The 23,366-nt window shown below is 48.0% G+C and overlaps 1 protein-coding gene and 1 pseudogene across 1 annotated transcript; one reads left to right on the top strand and one right to left on the bottom strand.

The window, feature by feature from the left end:
- Positions 1 to 14,330: 14,330 nt before the first annotated feature.
- On the bottom strand, positions 14,331 to 15,545 carry LOC105058321 (zinc-finger homeodomain protein 9). Its single transcript, XM_010941199.4, has one exon. It carries the CDS (start codon positions 15,375 to 15,377, stop codon positions 14,508 to 14,510), a length of 870 nt encoding a protein of 289 aa, XP_010939501.1. The 5' UTR covers positions 15,378 to 15,545; the 3' UTR covers positions 14,331 to 14,507.
- Positions 15,546 to 18,350: 2,805 nt separating this feature from the next.
- On the top strand, positions 18,351 to 22,575 carry LOC109506658 (probable arabinosyltransferase ARAD1; annotated as a pseudogene).
- The last annotated feature ends 791 nt before the right edge of the window (positions 22,576 to 23,366 follow it).

Genomic DNA, 23,366 nt, shown 5'->3' with positions numbered 1-23,366 from the left:
CAAAGCCGGTGGTCAAGGGAAGAAGAGACAAAAAGGGTAAGTAAGCCGAGTTTTTTATTAGTTTAGTTGACATCACTTGATAAATTTTCTAATTATAAAGATTGCTTAAATAATACTCTATGGGTCTTGGGCAAAGCTAAGTCGTAGGGAAAGATCTATTTACTTCGTCATAGATTAAAGAAAGTGTCAGGATAAGCATCTCTCTTCCAAGCTCTTATTAATAAACTTATCATGAGAAGAGATATAATGAGGAAATGGGTATCATTATTATGGTTAAGACATCACATGATCCGCACCAACCCAACACAAAGATCTTAAAGAAATATTTTCACACTGTTTTGTACCAAGGATATCAGGAGAGGAAGCAGCAAAGTGAATGATGAAGCTCTAAAAGCCAAACGAAACAGCTGAGCAAAGGGACAAAAGGCAACGTCACCAACACCTAGAAAGGAAACAAGAGAAGGCAACGTTATCAACACCTACAAAGGAAACAATAGAAGGAAATAGCCGTGTCTAATATTTTTTTTTTTAATTTTTGAGATGATACATTACAATAAAAATAGTGATTAGCGATATTTTTAAGTACTGTTATAAACCAAAAAAAAAATGCCATCAATATGTTTACCATTATTTTGTGATATTTTTTTATGTGATATTTTTTTATGTACCATGTTAAGATGGTGTCGGCAATTAATTATTAGTATTTTCAAAAAAAATATGACTTTTAAAATTTTAATGCCATCATTAGATACCAATAAAAATTATGGATAATTAATTATCGATATTTTTTAAAAAATATTGTCTTTAAAATTTTAATGCCATCATTTTATATATATCAATAAAAATATTAAAAAATAAAATATATGAACTAATGATCTCCTATTTGAATGACAAACTCTTAACCACCAACCTATAATTTATATTATTAAAATATTAAAATAATTTAATTAACTTATTAATATATATACGTATCATTAAATAAGTAATGCTAAGAATATATATGTATAATAATATATTTTATGATATTGGTATGACTAAACCAAATTCTATATAAAAATTTATAATTTAATATTTAACAGTAATTTTAAAATCTTATAAATTATATTATTATTTATTGGCATATTAGTTAAATACATAATAGCAGTTCTAATTTTCAACATTTCAAGCTATATGTTATAAAATATGTTAGTGCAAAAATCCGTCTGCGCCGGAGAAGCTGGAGTCGAGGGAGTCGCGGTCGCCGCCGGGACCTGCAAAAGAAGTTTCAACCGGAGGTGGGGCTGCTCCGGCAAGACCCTCCGACGCTCAAATCAGTTCTCTGCCTTAACAAGAATGGAGTGCTCGAACGAAAATTTTAGCAGAGTTTCTAGGTAAAGATGAGAGCTTAAAGCTTAACGTATCTGGGGCTCCCCCTTTTATAGGCGGAGGGAGCAACAGACTGATAGCGATGTTTGTAACCGTCTGGTCGTGGGCTGTCCAGGGTCAGGCGGAGTTTGTTGCGAAGAGTAGTGGAGTAGACCCGTGGCTATCACCGAAGCGCGCCACGTGGAGTCTGCCGCAGGAAGTGGAGCGGCATCCGTTGTCGCGACTCGTCAGAGGATGGAAGAATCGCGCGGTATCCGTCGCAGGAAGTGGAGCAGGATCGTGGGCATCATAGCGGTCTGCCAGGGAGTAATGGAGCCGCGTTGAATCCATCGCAGGAAGTGGAGCAGGATCGTGGCCGTTGCTGCGTCACGCCAGGGAGTGCAAACCTGTCGGCTGAAGTTCGGCTGGACTGTCTGGCGGCGAGGGGTGGTTAGCTATCCATTTGAGAGGAGCTTGGAATCTGGCTCCCGTAAGAGTCCGGACGAAGTCTTCCTTTAGCCAGAGTCAGGGACGAGGTCCGGCTCCCGTAGGGGTCCGGGCGGAGTCTTCCTGCAATCGGAGTTGGAGACGAGCCCGGCTCCCGTAGGAGTCCGGGCGGAGTCTGCTTTGCCGTTGGAGTTGGTGACGGAGCCCGGCTCCCGTAGGAGTCCGGGCAGAGTCTGCTTGCAGTCGGAGTTGTGGGCGGAGTCCGGCTCCCGTAGGAGTCCGGACGAAATCTGTTTGCAGCCGGAGTCGGGGACGAGGCCCGGCTCCCGTAGGGGTCCGGGCGGAGTCTTCCTGCAATTAAAGTCAGGGGCGAAGTCCGGCTCCCGTAGGAGTCCGGACGAAGCTTACCAGCGGTTGAAGTTGGTGACGGAGCCCGGCTCCCGTAGGAGTCCGGGCTGAGTCTGCTTGCAGTTGAAGCTGGTGACGGAGCCCGGCTCCCGTAGGAGTCTGGGCGGAGTCTTCCTTGCAGTCGGAGTTGGAGACGAGCCCGGCTCCCGTAGGAGTCCGGGCGGAGTCTTCCTTGCAGTCGGAGTTGGAGACGAGCCCGGCTCCCGTAGGAGTCCGGACGGAGTCTGCTTTGCCGTTGGAGTTGGTGACGGAGCCCGGCTCTCGTAGGAGTCCGGGCGGAGTCTGCTTGCAGTCGGAGTTGTGGGTGGAGTCTGGCTCCCGTAGAGTCCGGACGAGGTCTGTCTGCAGCCGGAGTCGGGACGAGGCCAGGCTCCCGTAGGGGTCCGGGCGGAGTCTTCCTGCAATTAAAGTCAAGGGCGAAGTCCGCTCCCGTAGGAGTCCGGACGAAGCTTACCAGCGGTTGAAGTTGGTGACGGAGCTCGGCTCCCGTAGGAGTCCGGGCGGAGTCTGCTTGCAGTTGAAGTTGGTGATGGAGCCCGGCTCCCGTAGGAGTCCGGCGGAGTCTTCCTTGCAGTCGGAGTTGGAGACGAGCCCGGCTCTCGTAGGAGTCCGGGCGGAGTCTTCCTTGCAGTCGGAGTTGGAGACGAGCCCGGCTCCCGTAGGAGTCCGGGCGGAGTCTGCTTTGCCGTTGGAGTTGGTGACGGAGCCCGGCTCCCGTAGGAGTCTGGGCGGAGTCTGCTTGCAGTCGGAGTTGTGGACGGAGTCCGGACAGGTCTGTCTGCAGCCGGAGTCGGGGACGAGGCCCGGCTCCCTTAGGGGTCCGGACGGAGTCTTCCTGCAATTAAAGTCAGGGGCAAAGTCCGGCTCCCGTAGGAGTCTGGACGAAGCTTACCAGCGGTTGAAGTTGGTGACGGAGCCCGGCTCCCGTAGGAGTCCGGGCGGAGTCTTCCTTGCAGTCGGAGTTGGAGACGAGCCCGGCTCCCGTAGGAGTCCGGGTGGAGTCTTCCTTGCAGTCGGAGTTGGAGACGAGCCCGGCTCCCGTAGGAGTCCGGGCGGAGTCTGCTTTGCCGTTGGAGTTGGTGACGGGCCCGGCTCCCGTAGGAGTCCGGGCGGAGTCTGCTTGCAGTCGGAGTTGTGGACGGAGTCGGCTCCCGTAGGAGTCCGGACGAGGTCTGTCTGCAGCTGGAGTCGAGGAAGAGGCCCGGCTCCCGTAGGGGTCTGGGTGGAGTCTTCCTGCATTTAAAGTCAAGGGCGAAGTCCGGCTCCCGTAGGAGTCCGGATGAAGCTTACCAGCGGTTGAAGTTGGTGACGGAGCCCGGCTCCCATAGGAGTCCGGGCGGAGTCTGCTTGCAGTTGAAGTTGGTGACGGAGCCCGGCTCCGTAGAAGTCGGGCAGAGTCTGCTTGCAGTTGAAGCTGGTGACGAGCCCGACTCCCGTAGGAGTCCGGGCGGGGTCTGCTTGCAGTTGAAGCTGACGACGGAGCCCGGCTCCCGTAGGAGTCCGGGCGGAGTCTTCCTTGCAGTTGAAGTTGGAGACGACTCGTGAGGGTCAATCCCGTTGAGAACTTCGGCTGAGGGTATTTTATACCCAACACCAGTTTCCCTACTTTCGAGTTTGAATTTCAAATGAAGGAAGTACAGAGAGGTTTGCACAGCCGAAGTTGTCCCCTCAAACCCTGTGTACGACCGCCTCCAGATATTTTGGCATTAAATGTGCGCGTGCTGGAGTCTTTTCGAATCGGGGCGATACGAAAGGACCCTTCGAAATTTCTGCTGGTACACTGGCCCAGGTACGGTGCAATAATGGCCCTGCCAACCGTCAGCCACTTTCAGTCGCCTGCCGTGGTGAGTGGGACACGTGTCGAGCGTGGGCCGGCCTAGGAGGATTCGCGATCATTATGGCGCCGGATCCCAGGGTCTATTTAAACCCGTCCTTCTGCCTTTAGGGACCCTTTCTTTGCCATTTTTTTTTGTATTCCTCTAAGTCAGCCTCCTGTGATCTCTCGCCCTTTGTCCTGCCCGTTTTCTTCGGGATCATCAGGATCTTTATTTGAAGGTATTCGAAATGTCTTCCGGTACTTCCGCTTCCGACAGTTCTGGGAGTTCTTCCGCCTCAACCCCCCAGGTCCTCCGTTGAACCTACTGGGGTGGGGCCTCGCTCGGTTTTTGCGTCGGGTGCCATTCCCTGCTCCTTGACTCCGGATGAACTCCTGCTGATAAGGGTTCAGTACGGAGTTCCTCCGGAGTATGACCTGGAGCTTCCCGACCCCTCCGACCGGCTAGCACTCCTCCATCCGGTCGCTTTTGGCTGTATCAGGAGGCGTTCCATGTCGGGCTCCGGCTTCCGCTTCTGTCCTTTGTTGTCGCCCTCTTCCGCTTCTTAGATATCTTTTTGGCTTCAGTTGCTCTGAATTCTTTTAGGTTTTTGATAGGATTTCTCTCCCTTTGCCACGTAGTCGAGGTCCAGCCATCCCTCTCTCTGTTTAAGCATTTCCATACCTTCAAGCGTCATCCTTCGGCGAAGGACTGGTGGTATTTATCCCCTCAGTTCGGCAAGAAGGGGTTGCTAAAAGGTGCCCCCTCTTCGATCCACAACTGGAAGGAGAAATACCTCTTCGTCCACTGCCCGACCCTGAGGCTGGGCCTGCCCCCTTGGGGCTCTCTGAGGATTCTGTCCGTCGGGCCCCCAGCCTGGGGGTGGATGACCTCCAGGCTGCCCGGAAGCTTCTCGCCTATTCCGCTCCTTCCCTTCCCAACCTTCTGAGGGAGCAATTTTTGTTCAACGTCGGCCTGAGCCCCCAGATCTGCGAGTACTTCATCTTTTCCTTTCTCTTCTTTTCTTCTGTCCTTCTTCTTTTTCTTTCTTTTTCTTCTCTCTTCTTCCTTCTCTTTTTTTTTTGTGTGTGTCACTCCTTCCTTTTTCACCCCATTATCGATTTCTGACTCTTGATTGATTTTTTTTTTTTTAAGGAATGGACGCCGAAGCAGCGCGGATGCTTGCCAGGGGCCTCAGGGCCCACAAAAGAAAGGGTGCCGCGGCCTCCGGATGGCAAAGAGGGCCAGGGCGGAGGAGTCGAGCTTGACCACGCCCGTCCAGGCGACTCCAGCGATCGACATTCCCTCGAACGCCGAACCTACGGCCCCCCGGGCCTCCTCGAGGAGTCCGCCGACTGGGGCTCCCATTTTGGGGGTCCGCTCCACGGAGACACCATAGTCGAGAGGAGGGAGAGAAGGAAGTCGGTGGCCCACAGGGTGAGTAGCCGTCGAGCTGCCACTGACGAGTCCCTCGGTTCCGAAGAGGAGTCGGAGAATCCCTTCAATGATAGGGACTTGATCAGGTGGTTGATCGACGGCTGCATCCTACCTGAGGTCGTCGAGAGGATCGACCGCGTCGATCCTGAGCAACGGGTTTGGGACTCCCTAAGGTCCTTCCTCGAGGTAAACAAACTTTCATTTGACCGGCTATTCGACCCTTGTTCTGATCCCCTTGTCGTCCTTGCAGATTGGGCACCAGCTCCTCGCCAATATCGAGACGACGAACCGGACGAGGAGGGATGCCGTCCAGGTGGAGGAGTATTGCCGGACCGAGGTCGCTCGCCTCAAAGAAAAGGCAGCCGAAGTAGCCGCCCTCCAAGAGGCCCTGGAAAGAGAGAAACAAGCCCGGGAAGAGGAAAAGCAGACTTTGGAGGAGACGGTGAGAAAGGCGAAGGCCGAGGTCGCCAATTTGGCTGAGCAGATTTCAGTCCTGGTCTCGAAGGCCAGGGTTCTTGCGGTAGAGGAGTTCAAGACCTCTGCGGAGATGAGGGATCTGAATGTCCAATTCGGCCAGGAGGCATTCATCAAGGGGTTCGAGCTCTGCTAGGAGAAGGTGGCCAGGAAATTTTCGAAGCTCGACCTCAGCTTCCTGGGTGAGGAGTCTGAAGACGAGGCCGGTCCCTCTCCCGCTACCACCACTGCCGCAGCCCTCTTTCAGGAACGCCGAGCTCTCCAACTCCTGCCTCTGAGGTCTGAGACCTCCGACCTTGTATTTTTATTTTACCATAATTTTTCTTTTTCTTTTTGTTTTCAAGAATCATCCAATCAATAAAGTTGAATTTCTTGGCGTAGATGGCTTCTCCCTCCTTCCTTTCTTCTCTCTGCTTTTCTTTCTGTGATGAGACACGTCTTGACACTTTTGTCTCCCAATGGCAGTGCCCTGCCGAAGTACTTCCCCTGCCCCTGGGGATCCCACTGAAGTCGACGATCCAGCAGCTGAAGAAGGAAGTTCTTCACTTGACAAAGAAGTCAAAGAAGATGGAAGGCGAGCTTCGCAGATTGAGAGAGGGTCATTCTGAAGCCACCGCAGAGGCCACCCACTTTCGGAATCTCCACGTGAAGGGGATCATGGAGTATAGCCGGAGGAAGGCGGACTTCGTGAAGGAGCTTGAGGAATGCAAGAAGAGCGCCAGCGATCGAATTTGGGCTCAAGCTGCCAAGATTAGTGCTCTCCGGGTGGAACTGTCGGCTGCGAAGGAGAGGATCGGCCAGCTGGAAGGGAGCTCGTCCCGGCTCTTGACCCGGGCCGACGGCGATCAGGAGTGGTCGAAGAAGGTCTCCGACCTTCAGCAGCAGCTTCAGGACGTCGAGGTGAGCTACGACGTGCATCGGGCCGGTTGGCGTAGGCAGGTGGACAAGTATAAAGGGAGACTCAGGGTGGCGGCCGACGAAGTCGCCCGTCTCCAGAGGCGCTAGCTGACAGGGCTCAGCTTACTTCTGCTCGGATTCTGATGAACTCCAGTCCCTAAGAGGAACCGTTGAAGGAATTTCTGTCGCCCTCGGGGAAAGGACGGCTGAGCTGCAACAACTGAAATCCCACTGGCGTACGAGCAGCGGGCTGTCACGGACACGGAGGCGAAATCTGAGGTCCTGAGAAAGAGGCGTCGAGAGGCAGAGGCCGAAAGCCAGCGACTTCATCGGGCGCTCCAGGACGCACTGCTGAAAAAGGGAGAGCTAGAAGAAGAAGTTGAGAATCTGAGGCAGTCCTAGATAGGGGGTGGAGTAGATAATTCTAAGTCGGAAGGAGCAGAGCTTCCCTAGGGCTCTTCTTGGCCTTCCGTCTTCTCATGTATACATTTTTCCTTTTGCTGTTTTGTCTCGCTTTTGTCGCTTTGCTTTTCTTCCTTTGGCCTTCTGGGCTTCGTGGTGTATATTTCGCAAATGGAATGAAAAGAAGATTTTGTGTTACCTTGTCTGCATATTGTATTAAATTATCGTCCATCGAACTTCTCTTGTCGTTCGACTTGTCCGATATTGGCGTCGTTTGGAGGTGCCCAGTCGTCGATGCGCTGGTCTGCTTTCCTTGGTGGTCTGAACTCCGCACTACCTCGGAAGTGCCGCCGTCTTCTTGACCCTTGTCGAGAGCCTTCTTAGAGGCCAGGGGTGTTTGGTAGGAACTTTCCGTCTTTGTTGAGACGGGGTTCCTTACGTCTTTGGCGTAGTCTGTCCTTCATCTGTTTCCGTCGTAGTTCGTCGCTCTTTCTTTTTAATTTCCCTCCTCTTTTCAGAGTGAGGGCCCTCCCCTTGCTTTTTGCGGGGTTGCATAGAAGTATGAAGGTGCCGCTGAGGAGCCTTTCCCCTTCATTCGATCTTGTTGGGCGGTCGGGTTTCATCGCCGTCAGGATGAGGTTCTCCTCCTATTCCCAATGAGGGCGCGGGGGCACATAAGTGCTATCGCAAGGGTCTCCCCCCATCCGGTCTAGAAGAATCGGGCCTTCGACTTTGCTCATGTCAGGATGAGGTTCTCCTCCAGTTTCCGACATGGCCGTGGGGGCACATTAGGGCGTTGCAAGGCCTCTCCCCCCATCCAGTCTAAAAGAATCGGGCCTTTGACTTTGCTCATGTCAGGACGAGGTTCTCCTCCTGTTCTTGACATGGCTGTGGGGGCACATTAGGGCGTTGTAAGGCCTTTCCCCCCATCCGGTCTAAAAGAACCGGGCCTTTGACTTTGCTCATGTCAGGACGAGGTTCTCCTCCTGTTCCTGACATGGCTGTGGGGGCACATTAGGGCATTGTAAGGCATCTCCCCCCATCCGGTCTAAAAGAACTGGGCCTTTGACTTTGCTCATGTCAGGACGAGGTTCTCCTCCTGTTCTTGACATGACTGTGGGGGCGCATTAGGGCGTTGTAAGGCCTCTCCCCCCATCCGGTCTAAAAGAACCGGGCCTTTGACTTTGCTCATGTCAGGACGAGGTTCTCCTCCTGTTCCTGACATGGCTGTGGGGGCGCGTTAGGGCGTTGTGAGGCCTCTCCCCCAATCCGATCTCAAGATAATCGGACTTTCATTTTAGTTATGTTAGGATGAGGTTCTCCTCCCGTTCCTAACATAACCTTGTTTTAATTATTTGAAGGGGTTATCCCCAGTCGTAACAAATCCATTTCAAATGGGAGGAGCATGCGAAGTCGAAAGGAATTTAGATTCAGGGCAAAGTCGTAAGCGATACATTTACAGGTTTCCCGAGTTCCATGGTCGTGGAAGGTCTGCTCCTCCTTGAGGCCCTCCGACGATGGAGTCGATGGTCCCAATTGGAGGCCGATCTCTGGGCTGCTCCTCCCTCCTTGGCGGTTCAGGTTGCGGCAGGGCCCTTGGCCGATCTTCTCTACCCTCAGGCCGGCGTCGGATGAATCTGTCGAGTCGACCTCGCGGATGAGCTCCTCGATCTCATCTCGGAGCTGGATGCATTCCTCCGTGTCGTGGCCGTGGTCGCGGTGATAGAGACAGAACTTGTTGGGGTTGCGCTTCCCGGGGTGTGTGCACATCCTCTCTGACCTAGGGAGCTGCTTCCTGACTCCATCAGTACCTGGGCCTTCGAAGCATTGAAGGGGGCGTAGTTGCGGAATCTTCCCGGTGGAGAACCCCCGCGGTTCGGACTTCTCTGCCTGCGTACCCGGGGTGGAGTATGGGCACGCTTGTGCCCAAGAGGGGATCGAGAATGCGGCCGAGCTTCTCTCGACCTTTTTTCGACTGCGGGCTTACTCGAGTCTCCCGCCTGCCGCTCTCTCGCGGTCTCCTCATCCTTCATTTTGAAGGCTTCTTCCGCTCGGGCGTACCCTTCAGCCCGAGCCAATAAATCAGCAAAATCTCTGGGGTACTTTTTCTCTAGGGAGAACAAAAGGTCATTCTTCTGAAGGCCGCCCTTCAGAGCGGCCATTGCGACTGATTGGTCCAAATTCCGAACCTCCAATGCTGCGACGTTGAAGCGATTGATGTAGGCCCGAATGGACTCCCCTTCCCTCTGCTTGATATTGATGAGGGACTCCGAACCCTTCCGGGGGCGCCGGCTGCTGACAAAATGGGCCACGAATTGGTGGCTCATCTGATCGAAGAAAAAGATGGTACCCGGCTTCAGCGCCGAGTACCAGTTTCTCGCCGCTCCCTTCAAGGTGGATGGGAAGGCTCGGCTAGAATGGCGTCGGGAGCGCCATAAAGCAGCATCATCGTCCGGAAGACTTCCAGATGATCAACCGGGTCCGAAGTCCCGTCGTAGCTTTCGAACTGGGGGAGCTTGAAGTTTGGCGGGATCGATTCCTGCATGATCATTTGAGAAAATGGAGGGTCAGTGCAAATATCCTCACCATAAGCGGGGGGAGCGTGGCGGAGTTCTTCGATCCGTCGGTTCATCTCTTGGAGTCTCCGATCCAGAAATCCTCTCGACTTCGGGTCTCGAGGGTCCTCTGGCAGAATCGGGGCAGGGATCTTCCAGGGGTGGAGTCGTGATCCGATTGAGGGCTCTCCACCCTCGGGTTCGTCTTCCCAGGAAAGACGGGACGGCTGGTCCAAGTGGCCCGCCCCACCGCCGGATTCTGGTGTTCCGGTGACACCCTTTCCAGGCGCACTGATGCCTGTGGTTGCTGCTGCTGCATGGCCTGCATAGCTTCAGTGAGGCCTCTGATCTGCTGTGCTAGCAGGTCAAACTGCTCCGCGCGACCACCGTCACTGGAGGAGGAGGAGGAGGTTGGAAAACAGGAGGTGAGGTCGGAGCCTGAGATCTGACCGCGGAGGCCGTGGATCGTCGCGTGGACGCCTTGCGGGGAGGCATCGAGCAAAGACCAAGTGGAGGAAGGAGGAGAAAATGCCGGAAAAGATGCCCGGGGGCGGTCCCGTTGAGCGCTCCTTTAAGAACAAGAGTACCGCGGAGGTCAAAGCCCCTCCTTCTAGCGCCAATCCTGTTGGTGCAAAAATTCGCCTGTGCCGGAGAAGCTGGAGTCGAGGGAGTCGCGGTCGCCGTCGGGACCTGCAAAAGAAGTCTCAATCGGAGGTGGGGTTGCTCCGGCAAGACCCTCCGACGCTCAAGTCAGTTCTCTGCCTCAACAAGAATGGAGTGCTCGAATGGAAATTTTAGCAGAATTTCTAGGTAAAGATGAGAGCTTAAAGCTTAACGTATCTGGGGCTCCCCCTTTTATAGGCGGAGGGAGCAACAGACTGATAGCGATGTTTGTAACCGTCTGGTCGTGGGCTGCCCAGGGTCAGGCAGAGTTTGTTACGAAGAGTAGTGGAGTAGACCCGTGGCTATCACCGAAGCGCGCCACGTGGAGTATGCCGCAGGAAGTGGAGCGGCGTCTGTTGTCGCGACTCGCCAGAGGATGGAAGAATCGCGCGGTATCCGTCGCAGGAAGTGGAGCAGGATCGTGGGCATCATAGCGGTCTGTCAGGGAGTAATGGAGCCGCGTGGAATCCATCGCAGGAAGTGGAGCAGGATCGTGGGCATCATAGCGGTCTGCCAGGGAGTAATAGAGCCGTGCGGAATCCGTCGCAGGAAGTGGAGCAGGATCGTGGCCGTTGCTGCGTCACGCCAGGGAGTGCAGACCTGTCGGCTGAAGTTCGGCTGGAGTGTCTGGTGGCGAGGGGTGGTTAGCTATCCATTTGAGAGGAGCCCGGAATCCGACTCCCGTAAGAGTCCGGACGGAGTCTTCCTTTAGCCGGAGTCAGGGATGAGGCCCGGCTCCCGTAAGGGTCCGGGCGGAGTCTTCCTGCAATCGGAGTTGGAGACGAGCCCAGCTCCCGTAGGAGTCCGGGCGGAGTCTGCTTTGCCGTTGGAGTTGGTGACGGAGCCCGGCTCCCGTAGAAGTCCGGGTGGAGTCTGCTTGCAGTCGGAGTTGTGGGCGGAGTCCGGCTCCCGTAGGAGTCCGGAAGAGGTCTGTCTGCAGCCGGAGTCGGGGACGAGGCCCGGCTCCCGTAGGGGTCCGGGCGGAGTCTTCCTGCAATTAAAGTCAGGGCGAAGTCCGGCTCCCGTAGGAGTCCGGACAAGCTTACCAGCGGTTGAAGTTGGTGACGGAGCCCGGCTCCCGTAGGAGTTCGGGCTGAGTCTGCTTGCAGTTGAAGCTGGTGACGGAGCCCGGCTCCCGTAGGAGTCCGGGCGGAGTCTTCCTTGCAGTCGGAGTTGGAGACGAGCCCGGCTCCCGTAGGAGTCCGGGCGGAGTCTTCCTTGCAGTCGGAGTTGGAGACGAGCCCGGCTCCCGTAGGAGTCCGGACGGAGTCTGCTTTGCCGTTGGAGTTGGTGACGGAGCCCGGCTCTCGTAGAAGTCCGGGCGGAGTCTGCTTGCAGTCGGAGTTGTGGGTGGAGTCTGGCTCCGTAGGAGTCCGGACGAGGTCTGTCTGCAGCCGGAGTCGGGGACGAGGCCAGGCTCCCGTAGGGGTCCGGGCGGAGTCTTCCTGCAATTAAAGTCAAGGGCGAAGTCCGGCTCCCGTAGGAGTCCGGACGAAGCTTACCAGCGGTTGAAGTTGGTGACGGAGCTCGGCTCCCGTAGGAGTCCGGGCAGAGTCTGCTTGCAGTTGAAGTTGGTGATGGAGCCCGGCTCCCGTAGGAGTCTGGGCGGAGTCTTCCTTGCAGTCGGAGTTGGAGACGAGCCCGGCTCTCGTAGGAGTCCGGGCGGAGTCTTCCTTGCAGTCGGAGTTGGAGACAAGCCCGGCTCCCGTAGGAGTCCGGGCGGAGTCTGCTTTGCCGTTGGAGTTGGTGACGGAGCCCTGCTCTCGTAGGAGTCCGGGCGGAGTCTGCTTGCAGTCGGAGTTGTGGGCGGAGTCCGGCTCCCGTAGGAGTCCGGACGAGGTCTGTCTGCAGCCGGAGTCGGGGACGAGTCCCGGCTCCCGTAGGGGTCCGGGCGGAGTCTTCCTGCAATTAAAGTCAGGGGCGAAGTCCGGCTCCCGTAGGAGTCCGGACGAAGCTTACCAGCGGTTGAAGTTGGTAACGGAGCCCGGCTCCCGTAGGAGTCCGGACGGAGTCTGCTTGCAGTTGAAGTTGGTGACGGAGCCCGGCTCCCGTAGGAGTCCGGGCGGAGTCTTCCTTGCAGTCGGAGTTGGAGACGAGCCCGGCTCCCGTAAGAGTTCGGGCAGAGTCTGCTTTGCCGTTGGAGTTGGTGACGGAGCCCGGCTCCCGTAGGAGTCCGGGCAGAGTCTGCGTGCAGTCGGAGTTGTGGGCGGAGTTCAGCTCCTGTAGGTGTCCGGACGAGGTCTGTCTGCAGTCGGAGTCGGGGACGAGATCCGGCTCCCGTAGGGATCCGGGCAGAGTCTTCCTGCAATTAAAGTCAGGGGCGAAGTCCGGCTCCCGTAGGAGTCCGGACGAAGCTTACCAGCGGTTGAAGTTGGTGACGGAGCCCGGCTCCCATAGGAGTCCGGACGGAGTCTGCTTGCAGTTGAAGTTGGTGACGGAGCCCGGCTCCCGTAGGAGTCCGGGCGGAGTCTGCTTGCAGTTGAAGTTGGCGACGGAGCCCGGCTCCCGTAGGAGTCCGGGCGGAGTCTGCTTGCAGTTGAAGCTGGCGACGGAGTCCGGCTCCCGTAGGAGTCCGGACGGAGTCTTCCTTGCAGTTGAAGTTGGAGACGACTCGTGAGGGTCAATCCCGTTGAGAACTTCGACTGAGGGTATTTTATACCCAACAAAATACAAATTTATAACAGCATTTACAATAAGATACTGTTAATAAAAAAATACTTATTAAAATATAGGATTATTTTTATTAAAATATAATCAAAAAAAATTTAGCGATATATAATAAGAAATGTTACAAGCAATTTGTCACTAAAAATTATTTTTTTTTGTAGTGATGGCCATGTTAAACTTGATTAGCTTACTCGATAAAAATGGATATAGTAATAATACCAATTAGTTGTGGGATTAAGTAAGGACCAAAAATCAAAGCCCCAAGCCTAACAGGAAGGAAGGTACTGCAGCATAGGCAAATAATCTACAAACCAACAACACATCCTGGTGTATTGTCACGAGAATCATATTAAGAAAAAGCCCTGGCGCATCATTCCAGAAAATGTTTGGAAAGGAATACCACCATGAGACTCACATGAGTTGCTCTGCCCCCTTTCAACATCATTTCAGAGATTCCAAGCAAATTATGCTCCGGCAAAATCTCCCCACAATCTCAACCCGAGACACAAGACCCCGATATCACATGGCTTTAGCATCTCAAAACCAATCAGATCCACTCAAAGGAATAACAGAATGATAAATAAATAAATAAATTAAAAAAAAAAAAATACTACTGAAATCTAAGAAGCAATAAACAGTTCATTGAGCTCGCTTTTTGTATAGATAGAATAAGAAATAAATAATGATAGGGATAGGAAAGGTCTAAAATTATACCAGCACAGACTACCAGAAAAGCCAAAGTTCCTACGGATAAATTAGGTTCTAAAGTATAAGATTCTCCATCAACAACAGAAACTTTGGAAATTTAATTGATTAAGAGGGCAAATAAATGGTTTACACAAAACCCAGTAACCCAAGAGGCGCCTAGGCACGTGTCACAGCAATTAACAATAGCCAACAGATTACAAGAATATACTAAGACTAAATTACTTAGTTAATCAATTAGTTAAAATAATATACCAAAGATGATTAGCACTCAAAATTATGATTAGATGTTTGAAGTCCTTAGCTTATAGAAGGATGAGCCCACCACTCTTTTGTCTTGCTAAATGTGCGAAGCATATTCCAACTATACGTAATGCTGGGTTAGCAAAGCCGATTTAGCGCGTGCACGAGTTTTGGCAGCATTCAGGTGCATCAAACTCGCCAAGATCTCTCTAAGTCGCATGATGCAACCATGCTTGGATTAAAGCAAAATCCAACCATATCCAACAAACAAAAATAATTTAAGATCTCTCGCTAAAATTTTCATTACCACTTTCCACTGTTAATAAAAAGGAAAAAAAAAAAACTTAAAGCTAGTGTTTCAAATCACCATCATTAAGACCAGAAACACCAAATTAACCATCAATAACAACTAGGAAAACTAACAACAACAACATAATTCTCTTCCACCCTCTCAGGAGGAAGAAGAAACATGGCTGTTGTGGCCGCCGCTGTCATTGCCGCTCCCCTCAATCCCGCCACCATCACGGCAACCGCCGCCGCCGCCCCCAACTCCTCCTCCGCTGCCGCTTCCGCCGCCTGCCTCCCCTCTCCCTGCGAAGCCCGAGAAGGCGTGCTTGTTGTTGTGCATCCACACCTTGAATACACCCTTCCCGACGCCGATCTCTCGGCACCATTCCTCCACCAATCCTTTATCCCTCTTCTGCATCCTCCACCCCAATCTCTCCGAAAGCTCGTGCATTCTCTCCTTCTGCTCCGGGCTGAACTTCGTTCGAAACCTCTTCCTCGGCAACGCCGCCGCCGCAGGCGGCCCCACCGCCCGTCCCGGAAAGGGGGCGCCAGGGAGGCCGGAACTGAGCGCGAGGAGCATGTGGGGAGCGGAGGAGTAGGGCGGGGGAGAGGCGGAGCTACGGCAACGGCGGCGGCCGTCGGCTGAGCCGTACTCCTCCTCTATCCGCCCGTTGATGTCGTCCTCATCATGGCCTCCGTCCATCTCGTCCCCGCCCTCCAGGCCGCCGCCGTCGTCATGGTGGTGGAGGAGGAGGGGCTTCGGCAGGCGACGGTGGAAGTTGCGGTGACAGCCGCAGGCGGCGCATTTGAGGGAGGTGGGGTCGACGTGGTTGGCCGCCGGCGAGGGCATGAACTCACCGCAGCCGTCGAGGGCGTGGCCACCGAGCCTGGCGGCGTGGTTCTTGAGGCATTCCCTATATAGGAAGTCCGCCGCCGGCAACGACCGGTGGTGGTGGCGCTTCAGACCGCCGTTGGAGAAGGAGAAGGTCCTGGGCTTGGTATCCGGGCCTGAGATTTTTGGGGAGGGGTCCATTATTTAGGTTAGCTTGAAACATAGAATGAGAAGGAAGGATAAATATAGGAGAGAGGGGTTGGGGAAGGATTGGGATGTGAGAGAGAGAGGAGGGTAGGGAAGTGCAAGTGCCAATGGCTCCGAACCACAGGTTTGGGGGTAAGGGTTAATAGGTAGGGTTAGGGTTCAAGAGCAAGGTCACAGACAAAGTGTAATAACACGATCAAACTTATAGCTTCCAAGCAAAACATCTCTATTTAAAGAAAACATTAGGCACAAAAAATTCTAAAATTGACCAATTATTTTCTATACTGCATACATCACATGGTTGTATATATCATCTATTATAGCCGCTCGTTTCTGTGAACTCTATTTATATGCATGTATCTCAGTGTGATGCTAAAGGAACAAGTCGCTATAATTTGTGGCATGTGTGGCCACATAGTGCAACCAATGTAAGGATTCCTCCTCTTCTTGATGTGGGAGCCCATTTAACATTGTCATGATCAAAGTGATTCAAAGACACCGACTCAGAGGACCCCAACTAATTCAGCAATTCATTAGCACCTTTCACATGCTAAACAAGCTACTCTGCCATTAAAAAGAATCTTGGTATCATATTCATCTCTCATCAACATTCATTAACCCTTTGCTTATAAGAGTCAGAATTAGAGCTATCGGTATTATTGAGTCAATTTAGAAGCCAAAAACAACTACAAAAATAGAGTTGATGTAGTTTAATACATATAATTGCTTTGTCAAAAAAAGATCATGTTTTTATCGTACCCATTATATGATATAATATCAATCAAGTTCGGATCCTTCTTATTTTGAGGTAAGCTAGTAAGGCCAAATCTCTTGATTATGGTCACCTATATGATGTGAGATGACTATAACTACACAGTGTCAAAAAAAAAAAAAAAAAATTCACATTTTATCATACCATTAATTAATGAAATCCACATTTAGGGACCAATGCTTGGTACAGCAGTAAAAGGTCTGGATTCCCAAGCACAATGTTATGGATTCGATTCTGGAATTCTTTAAACTACTTGGGTCAACTCTCTCAAACATGATCCTCCATATACATTGAACATGAGCCTCATACTGTATGTACTGTTGGACTTTAATTTATAAAAAAATTAAATTTTAAAAATAAAATCTAGAAAGCTTCCATTAATTGGCAGGTTGATACTTATTTCTGAGATTTCCACTGGGCATCAGATGCCTAGGCTGGCCCATGCCAAGCTACTAATGAATTATACATTGCAGATGGTGTAGAAAATTCAATATGGAGCACACCATCTTATCCAATTGATCTACATAGTTATTATTTTTTAATATATATTTAATATCTATAGATCGATTTTTTCATTTAAAAATTTTATATGATAAAAATATTTTTATTTTTTGAAAAAAATTATGACATGTTACAGCATAATATGGTACAAAATGTCATAATATGGCTTAAGATATCATAATATGGCTTAAGATATTATAATATGAAAAAAAAATTTATTCAATCATTTTTTAATGTACATTTAATATCTGTAAATATATTTTTTTTATTTAAAAATTTTATTTGAACGATGAAAATATTTTTAATTTTTGAAAAAAATTATAATAACTATGTATATTATGATATTTTATATTATATTATATATTTTATAGATAAAAATTATAATTTTTTGAATGCAAGGGGACTAGGAATCCAATTCCTCCGAAGAAGATACATGGTGTACAGTACATCACAGGATACGATATCTTTTCATATGCCGCATGAGGGTTAGAAAGTATCTGATTCATGACTTGTATCAAAAACTTGGGAAACGGGAAAGTGTCTGTTCTTGTACCTGTGGTAGGAGTGGGGCTCCCATTTTTCTGAAATCCTCCAGGACCCACTCCAGATAACCTTCCAAACTACCCCATCTTGTTCCAAAATCACCTCCCCAAATTCATCATTTCCATAATCAATACATATTAAAGATTAAAATAATATAACTCCATACCTTAAAATATATCACGGGCAGAAAGGTGCCTGTACGCGGGCCTCTTTGGTGACAAATCCTGTAGCCTTCTGTTTTGATTGTGCTGCCATTTAAAGCCGAGCATTCAAAAAAGATGGTTCATGTAATGCCACGTGATTATTTATATTATAATTTTTAAATAAAAATAATAATCAGAAAAAAATTATAATAATTTAAAATTTTGATGATCTGATTATAATAAATGAAGTTTAGAATAAAAATAAATTTTTTTAAAAAAATTAAAAATTTTAAAATAATTAAGCCATTATATATGTATGAGTTCCAAGACTATAATCCCTTGATAGTTAGGCTCTTATTCTCCACAGAAATATAGGGTTTTGTTCCTTTCTCTTTTAAGTAAAATTAACATGTACCACTTGCAATCGCGTCCCGTTTTGGGCAGTACAAGTGATTCACCGGTTGATCTAAAACCCTTCTTTTGTTAGTTCTATCTAACAATTATACCTCGATAGAGTGCTCTGTTTGATGTTCATGCCAAGAGAATGGTGCATTGTCCTTTGAGACCAAAACATTCTTCTTCTATGTCGTGTCCCTGACCATTTTACTCTTGGTTTGCTCTTGTTTCACTCTTCTAAGGTTCAGCAATAATTAACTGATATCTGAATCAGTTCGTATGTCAGTGCTTGCCAATAAGATATCTTCAGGAATGGTAGCACTCTTGAATCATTGCCGCTTCTCCACAGCAACTCAACTCTGTGTTGGACTAAGTTCCAACTTGGAAAAGAATACAATGGTCCTTGAGGAAGCAGCGAGGAAATGATGCAACTTGAATCAGGCTTGACTCGAGACAAGATTTGGTGTACTGGCCAGTACCGATAAGTATAAATCCTGCCTTGCCATACCAGCACCGAAATGATATATGATATAGGAGGCATACCGACACTCGGTATATCAAATCGGCCATTATACCAGATGTAGTAACATTGTAATAGGATGGTATCGATAAATGATCGGGTATCAAGCAAGACTTCCTCTTGAGTTCCATTTTGGACTCCTGGTTGGTGGGGATACAAGGATCAGACATAGCCAGACGTTCATTAGCCAAATCATATTCTGACCTACCTGGGTGGCTTAAGTCTGCAACACAGTGTGGAAAACTGGCTTGCATTAGATCTTCTCCCTTCGAATGGGCCGGGTGTAATCCAGTCTTGAACAGCAGTTAGAGTGATGAATTCATTTCAAGCAGATGTGATCTTTGCGCCATTCTCAACATTAAGCTTGGTTGCAATAAGATCTCGCAAGATGAATTGGTGGACTACTTCATGAACTGGAGGAGTCGAGAAGAGGGGGTGGAAAGGATCATCTTATTGTAGCCCATCATCAAAACATCATGTTGGACCAGAAAGAAGTTTGGGTCAGCCATGTTTCTTCTCGCAGATTTTGGGAGATAGACTGATGTCATTGCTCCTTACGGGCATGTACTGCTTTCATGATTCAGTACCATCTGAAGACCGCCCTATATTAGCCTATTTCCAGGGAGCAATCTATAGGAAGGATGTAAGTTGGTAGCGAAAAATTCTACAATCTGTTCTATTAATTTTCAGTGGCTGTTTTGAACTCTTCCACTGCTTTGTATTGGTGTTAATTGGGCACAACCAATTGTGAGCTTTATTGATTGATGTACAATCAGAGTAATATAAGAATACTGAATGAAATGAAAAATTGGTTTGCTAGGTTAGTCCTTTTCTAACCACAATATTACTGCCATGTATTCATTTTCTTCATGGTTATTATATTTGGTTTGTTATTAGACCATGTTTATTTCATTTCATTGCCCATCAATCAAACAATTTCATTTTAATTGGTGTTCCAAGGTGGCATGATCCACCAGAAAGTTCATGAACTCCTAGAAGAAGAGAAATATGAGCATTTTGCCTTCAGAAGTGTCAGGGAAAATGGAAGCAGACATGTATCAAAATTTCTGATTTAATATATCAGAGACCTTCCCCTGGTGGAATCGCCTCTTTGATGCCATTATGAGTCACTGTGTTACCATGGTTATCAGTGATGTCATGGAGCTGCCTTTGAGGATGTCCTGGACCACTCTTGGGCTCCAGATGCAGTCAAGAAGGGTTTTCTGTTGAATCTACTTAGGGGAGGCTGAAACAAATGAACTAAAATGTGGAAAAAAGATTAATGCAAATTGAGCATCATTTTGCGTATCAGTATCCATCGAAGCAGGGGATGCTTCTCAGCTCAGATGATCTGGGAGGCAGTTGCTTGGAAGATCTCAAGGGGAACAGATTCCATCTCACAAAGTAAGGGAAGTAGAATGAAAGTACAGAAGTCTGATACCTCAGACTAACGATTAGTCTTTTAGAAGGAAAATATACTGATTAGAACCCCTTTGGCCTCACAACTTTGTTTAACTTATTCAGTAAAGACCTGTAAGAGCTTATTGTCAGTTCACATGATTCTCTCTTATAAATTTCAACATATAGCAAGTTGGATTTTTACTTTTACCTTGGGGAAAATGTACTTTGGATGATCAAAATGGGACAGTAGTAAATGTAAACTGGTTGGGGCAGCATAATTCTTATGCGAGTGATTACTTCGAGAATTTTTTGCAGTTGTTTCCAAGAAAAATAGATAACTATAGATTAGCAAAAAATATAAATATTCATCTGGCAGATTTAATGTATAAAGCAACAAACACTGATGCAAGATAACTACAGATGAGAAAAATAATAAATCATCATGCTATCAAATTCTTTTCAGGACCAACTCTGAAACTGCCTGACAGCTAGTCTTGGCATTTTATGTCCCAAGAAAATCAGAGAAGAGGCATGAACGGATTTCAGAATTTCACTATGATTTGCACAAGATGTAAATGTGTGACATACGAGAAGTCTCTCCATGTTTGTTTCTAAAGAAAATAAACTGCTGGATAAGCAAAACACAGCACCATCGCCCATAAACTTCTTCCCTAATTTGCTCAGCCTGGTTTACCGTGATCATCGAGCATGCTTTTCTTTAATATAATAGCTCTGTACAATTATCTCCATAACGGAACCTTGGAATTATTAAACAAGATAGGGAAGACGGACCAACCCAAATGAGTAAAGAAAACAAACTCTGAAAGCAATAAAATCTTGCAGTTTCTTCACATCATGGATACTTCCAAGCTGTTGTTGCTTTGTCCATGGAACTCCTTCCTTCCGGGCTTTGCACTCTGACTCAAAGCAGCTCAAAGCATCAGCACCTATTGTGGATGGGGTCAGATCCTCTTCGAACCCTTCTTTTGCTGGTTTGATTAGGATCAAAAGAGAAAGGTGAAGTTGCTGATTTCTTCTTGGCGTCAAGACTGACAACATCATTGTTGGCAAGTATCCGTGACTTCTTTCCTGCTATCCCATGTTCTTCACTCAACCTGAAGAAAAGATCTATGTTTCTCATACCATAGACCTTCTCTACTTGGCATGCTAAGAAACAAATAAAAACAAGGAAAAGAAGAAGCTTTGGAGTGTGAAAGCCCATTGCTCCACCACTTAGCCAGAAAGAGGAAGTATTTCTTCCTACACTTCAAAAAAATATACACCACTCCGAGACTCTGATCCTTGTCTTGGTATGCTCCATTCCTGTAGATATAGGCCTAGTGTTTACCACTTGTTGGGTTCTTAGTCTAAAAGCATAAAGCTTAGTGACTCAAAAACACCTAGAGAATTTAGATTCACTTCAATCATATGCCTGCAAGCCAAGCAAAATTTAAGGCTGTTTTAGAAGTTTCTGACAGGTATGAATAAAGAGATTGGAACACAATCCTTGGGAAGCTAAGTATCTTTCCGCTGGTTCCCTTGCCACCCTCCCTCCCTCCCTCCTCTCCCTCTCTAAGCAAAGCCTTAAAAAAAAGATGTGGGGAATAGGACCCCAACAAACGAAATGCTTACTTTATGACCTCCCTGTGATTTTCCTATGCTTTAGAAAATTCCCCTTCGCACCAAGAAGCACTCCTATCCATGCAGCAAAAAACTAAAGTACCTAGTTTCTTTGTGCTAAATGAGTTTTCTTTATGCTTTTCTTTGTTATCCTTGCAACCAAACCTACCTCTTTTCCCTTAGATTTGTTGGGCCCCAGACCCCCATTCAAAGCTTCAAAGAGAACCGCAGCAAGCTTTCCTGTAATTTTTCCATGTAATTCCCTTTTTCTTTAATTTTCTCCTTTCTCTATGCAGATCAGCTTCCCCTTTAACTGTTCCTTTGTATTTATATTTGTTACAGGTAATTGCGTGCAGCTTGAAGGATTCCTAAAGCACAAGTTCCCTCACTTTATTAAAAATCAAGGAGCTTCCATAGAGCTGAGATGGACTGGTCATGGTCCAATCCAAGGAAGACCAACTCAGATTTTGCGACCTATGGGTGGGCTTTTCAACTTTGTACTAAAGCAAAAGATGGCTGTTGCTGCTTTCCATGGCTTGTTCTGTGCCACCACTAAACCTCATCTGGAAGTGGTATGCTTGTATTGCGGAAAATGTTTGGAATATATATTTGCCCATTAAAAATTTATTGTCTCAATAAAAACTTAGGCCTGTATTCTATAAATATCATTCATTAAGAAAAAAATTGCACCTTATTCTGTCCCTAATTCGTGGATTTCCTGTTGTATTATGTCAGTAATAATACCTTGGGGTATGGTTGCATCTTTTATGTGAAACAATGATGATCTTCTTTCACAATATCGTCCATCAGATCATGCTTTGTATGGATCTCAAAGCACTCCGAATTGTTTGTTCGTCTGTCTGTGCAGATCTTAGGGCAAACATTGTGCGGTCTACTATGGTGGATTCGGGCGGAGAAAAATAAATCATTTTTTTGCGTGAAAGATACAACCCTATCCCAATTGCCCCTCACATATTTTTTTTTATTACATCATTATGGTTCGTGTCCAATTGAGTTGAAATGGTAAAACTATCTTAAATAATTCTGTTTGCTAACTTGGCTGCCTTCTGTCATGTGTTATGTGAAGTTGGGCTTGACAAAACTATGATGAGTAGCTTTTGTGAGATTGGTTATGATGAAGAGCCGTTTAGTTATACATTCTTATTCCGAATCTCAGATATATTTCTTACATTTCTGCTCTTGCTTTCAACTGGCATCTTGGAGGCTATGGTTCGATTTCAGAAGCGCAACTATGCTCTTGATACTCTTCTAAGCCACAGTGCTCTTTATGTTTAGTTCCCCTGTAAATTTGTGGCTTACTTTGTCTTGGCTGAGGGGAAGTTGTTTGTAAATTTCTAAGATTGTATTTGGTGCATTACCGGACAATGATAATTTAGATTATCTGATAATTTTGATTGTCTGTAATCTTGATAGATTGCTAATAATGTTAATTACTGTGTTTGGTATACGCAGGTAATGTTGCAGTAAAATTACTGAGAATCTTGATTGACATATTTGGTATAACAATCAGATTATTGGTAATATAATATCAAATTCTCAAAATACTCTTAAATTAAATTTATTAAAAATCACAACCCATACGTAAAATTTTTAATTTTTTAGAATAAAAGAACAAACATATATTATATATTATAATATATAATATATATTATATATTATATATTATATTATATATAATATATATTATATATAATATATATTATATATAATATATATTATATTATAATATATTATTATTATTATTTTTTCTTCCTTCTCCTTCCTCTGCATGCCGCAACCCCCCAACCTCCAGCTGCTCCACCCTTGACCCCCCGATAGTCGCATCTTCGGCACCGCTCTTGGCCCCTCGGCCACCCATGCCACCCTCTACACCATCCCCTAAGCCCCCGACGAACACACACCCTGTGCTCTCTGCGGCCACCTTCACCCACCCGTGCCGCAACCCTCAACTGCGCCACCGGTCCTCTATACCCCACCCCCCATGGCCGTTTGACACGATGCCACCAACGACGACTGGCATCATTTGATCCCCATTGAGCCCGATCTTCCTCTTCTTCACATCAGAC

Source organism: Elaeis guineensis, chromosome 15, assembly GCF_000442705.2.
Source record: "Elaeis guineensis isolate ETL-2024a chromosome 15, EG11, whole genome shotgun sequence".
Classification (NCBI taxonomy): domain Eukaryota; kingdom Viridiplantae; phylum Streptophyta; class Magnoliopsida; order Arecales; family Arecaceae; genus Elaeis; species Elaeis guineensis.
Note: the sequence above shows the minus strand (reverse complement) of the source record. Positions and strands in the feature narration are given on the sequence as shown.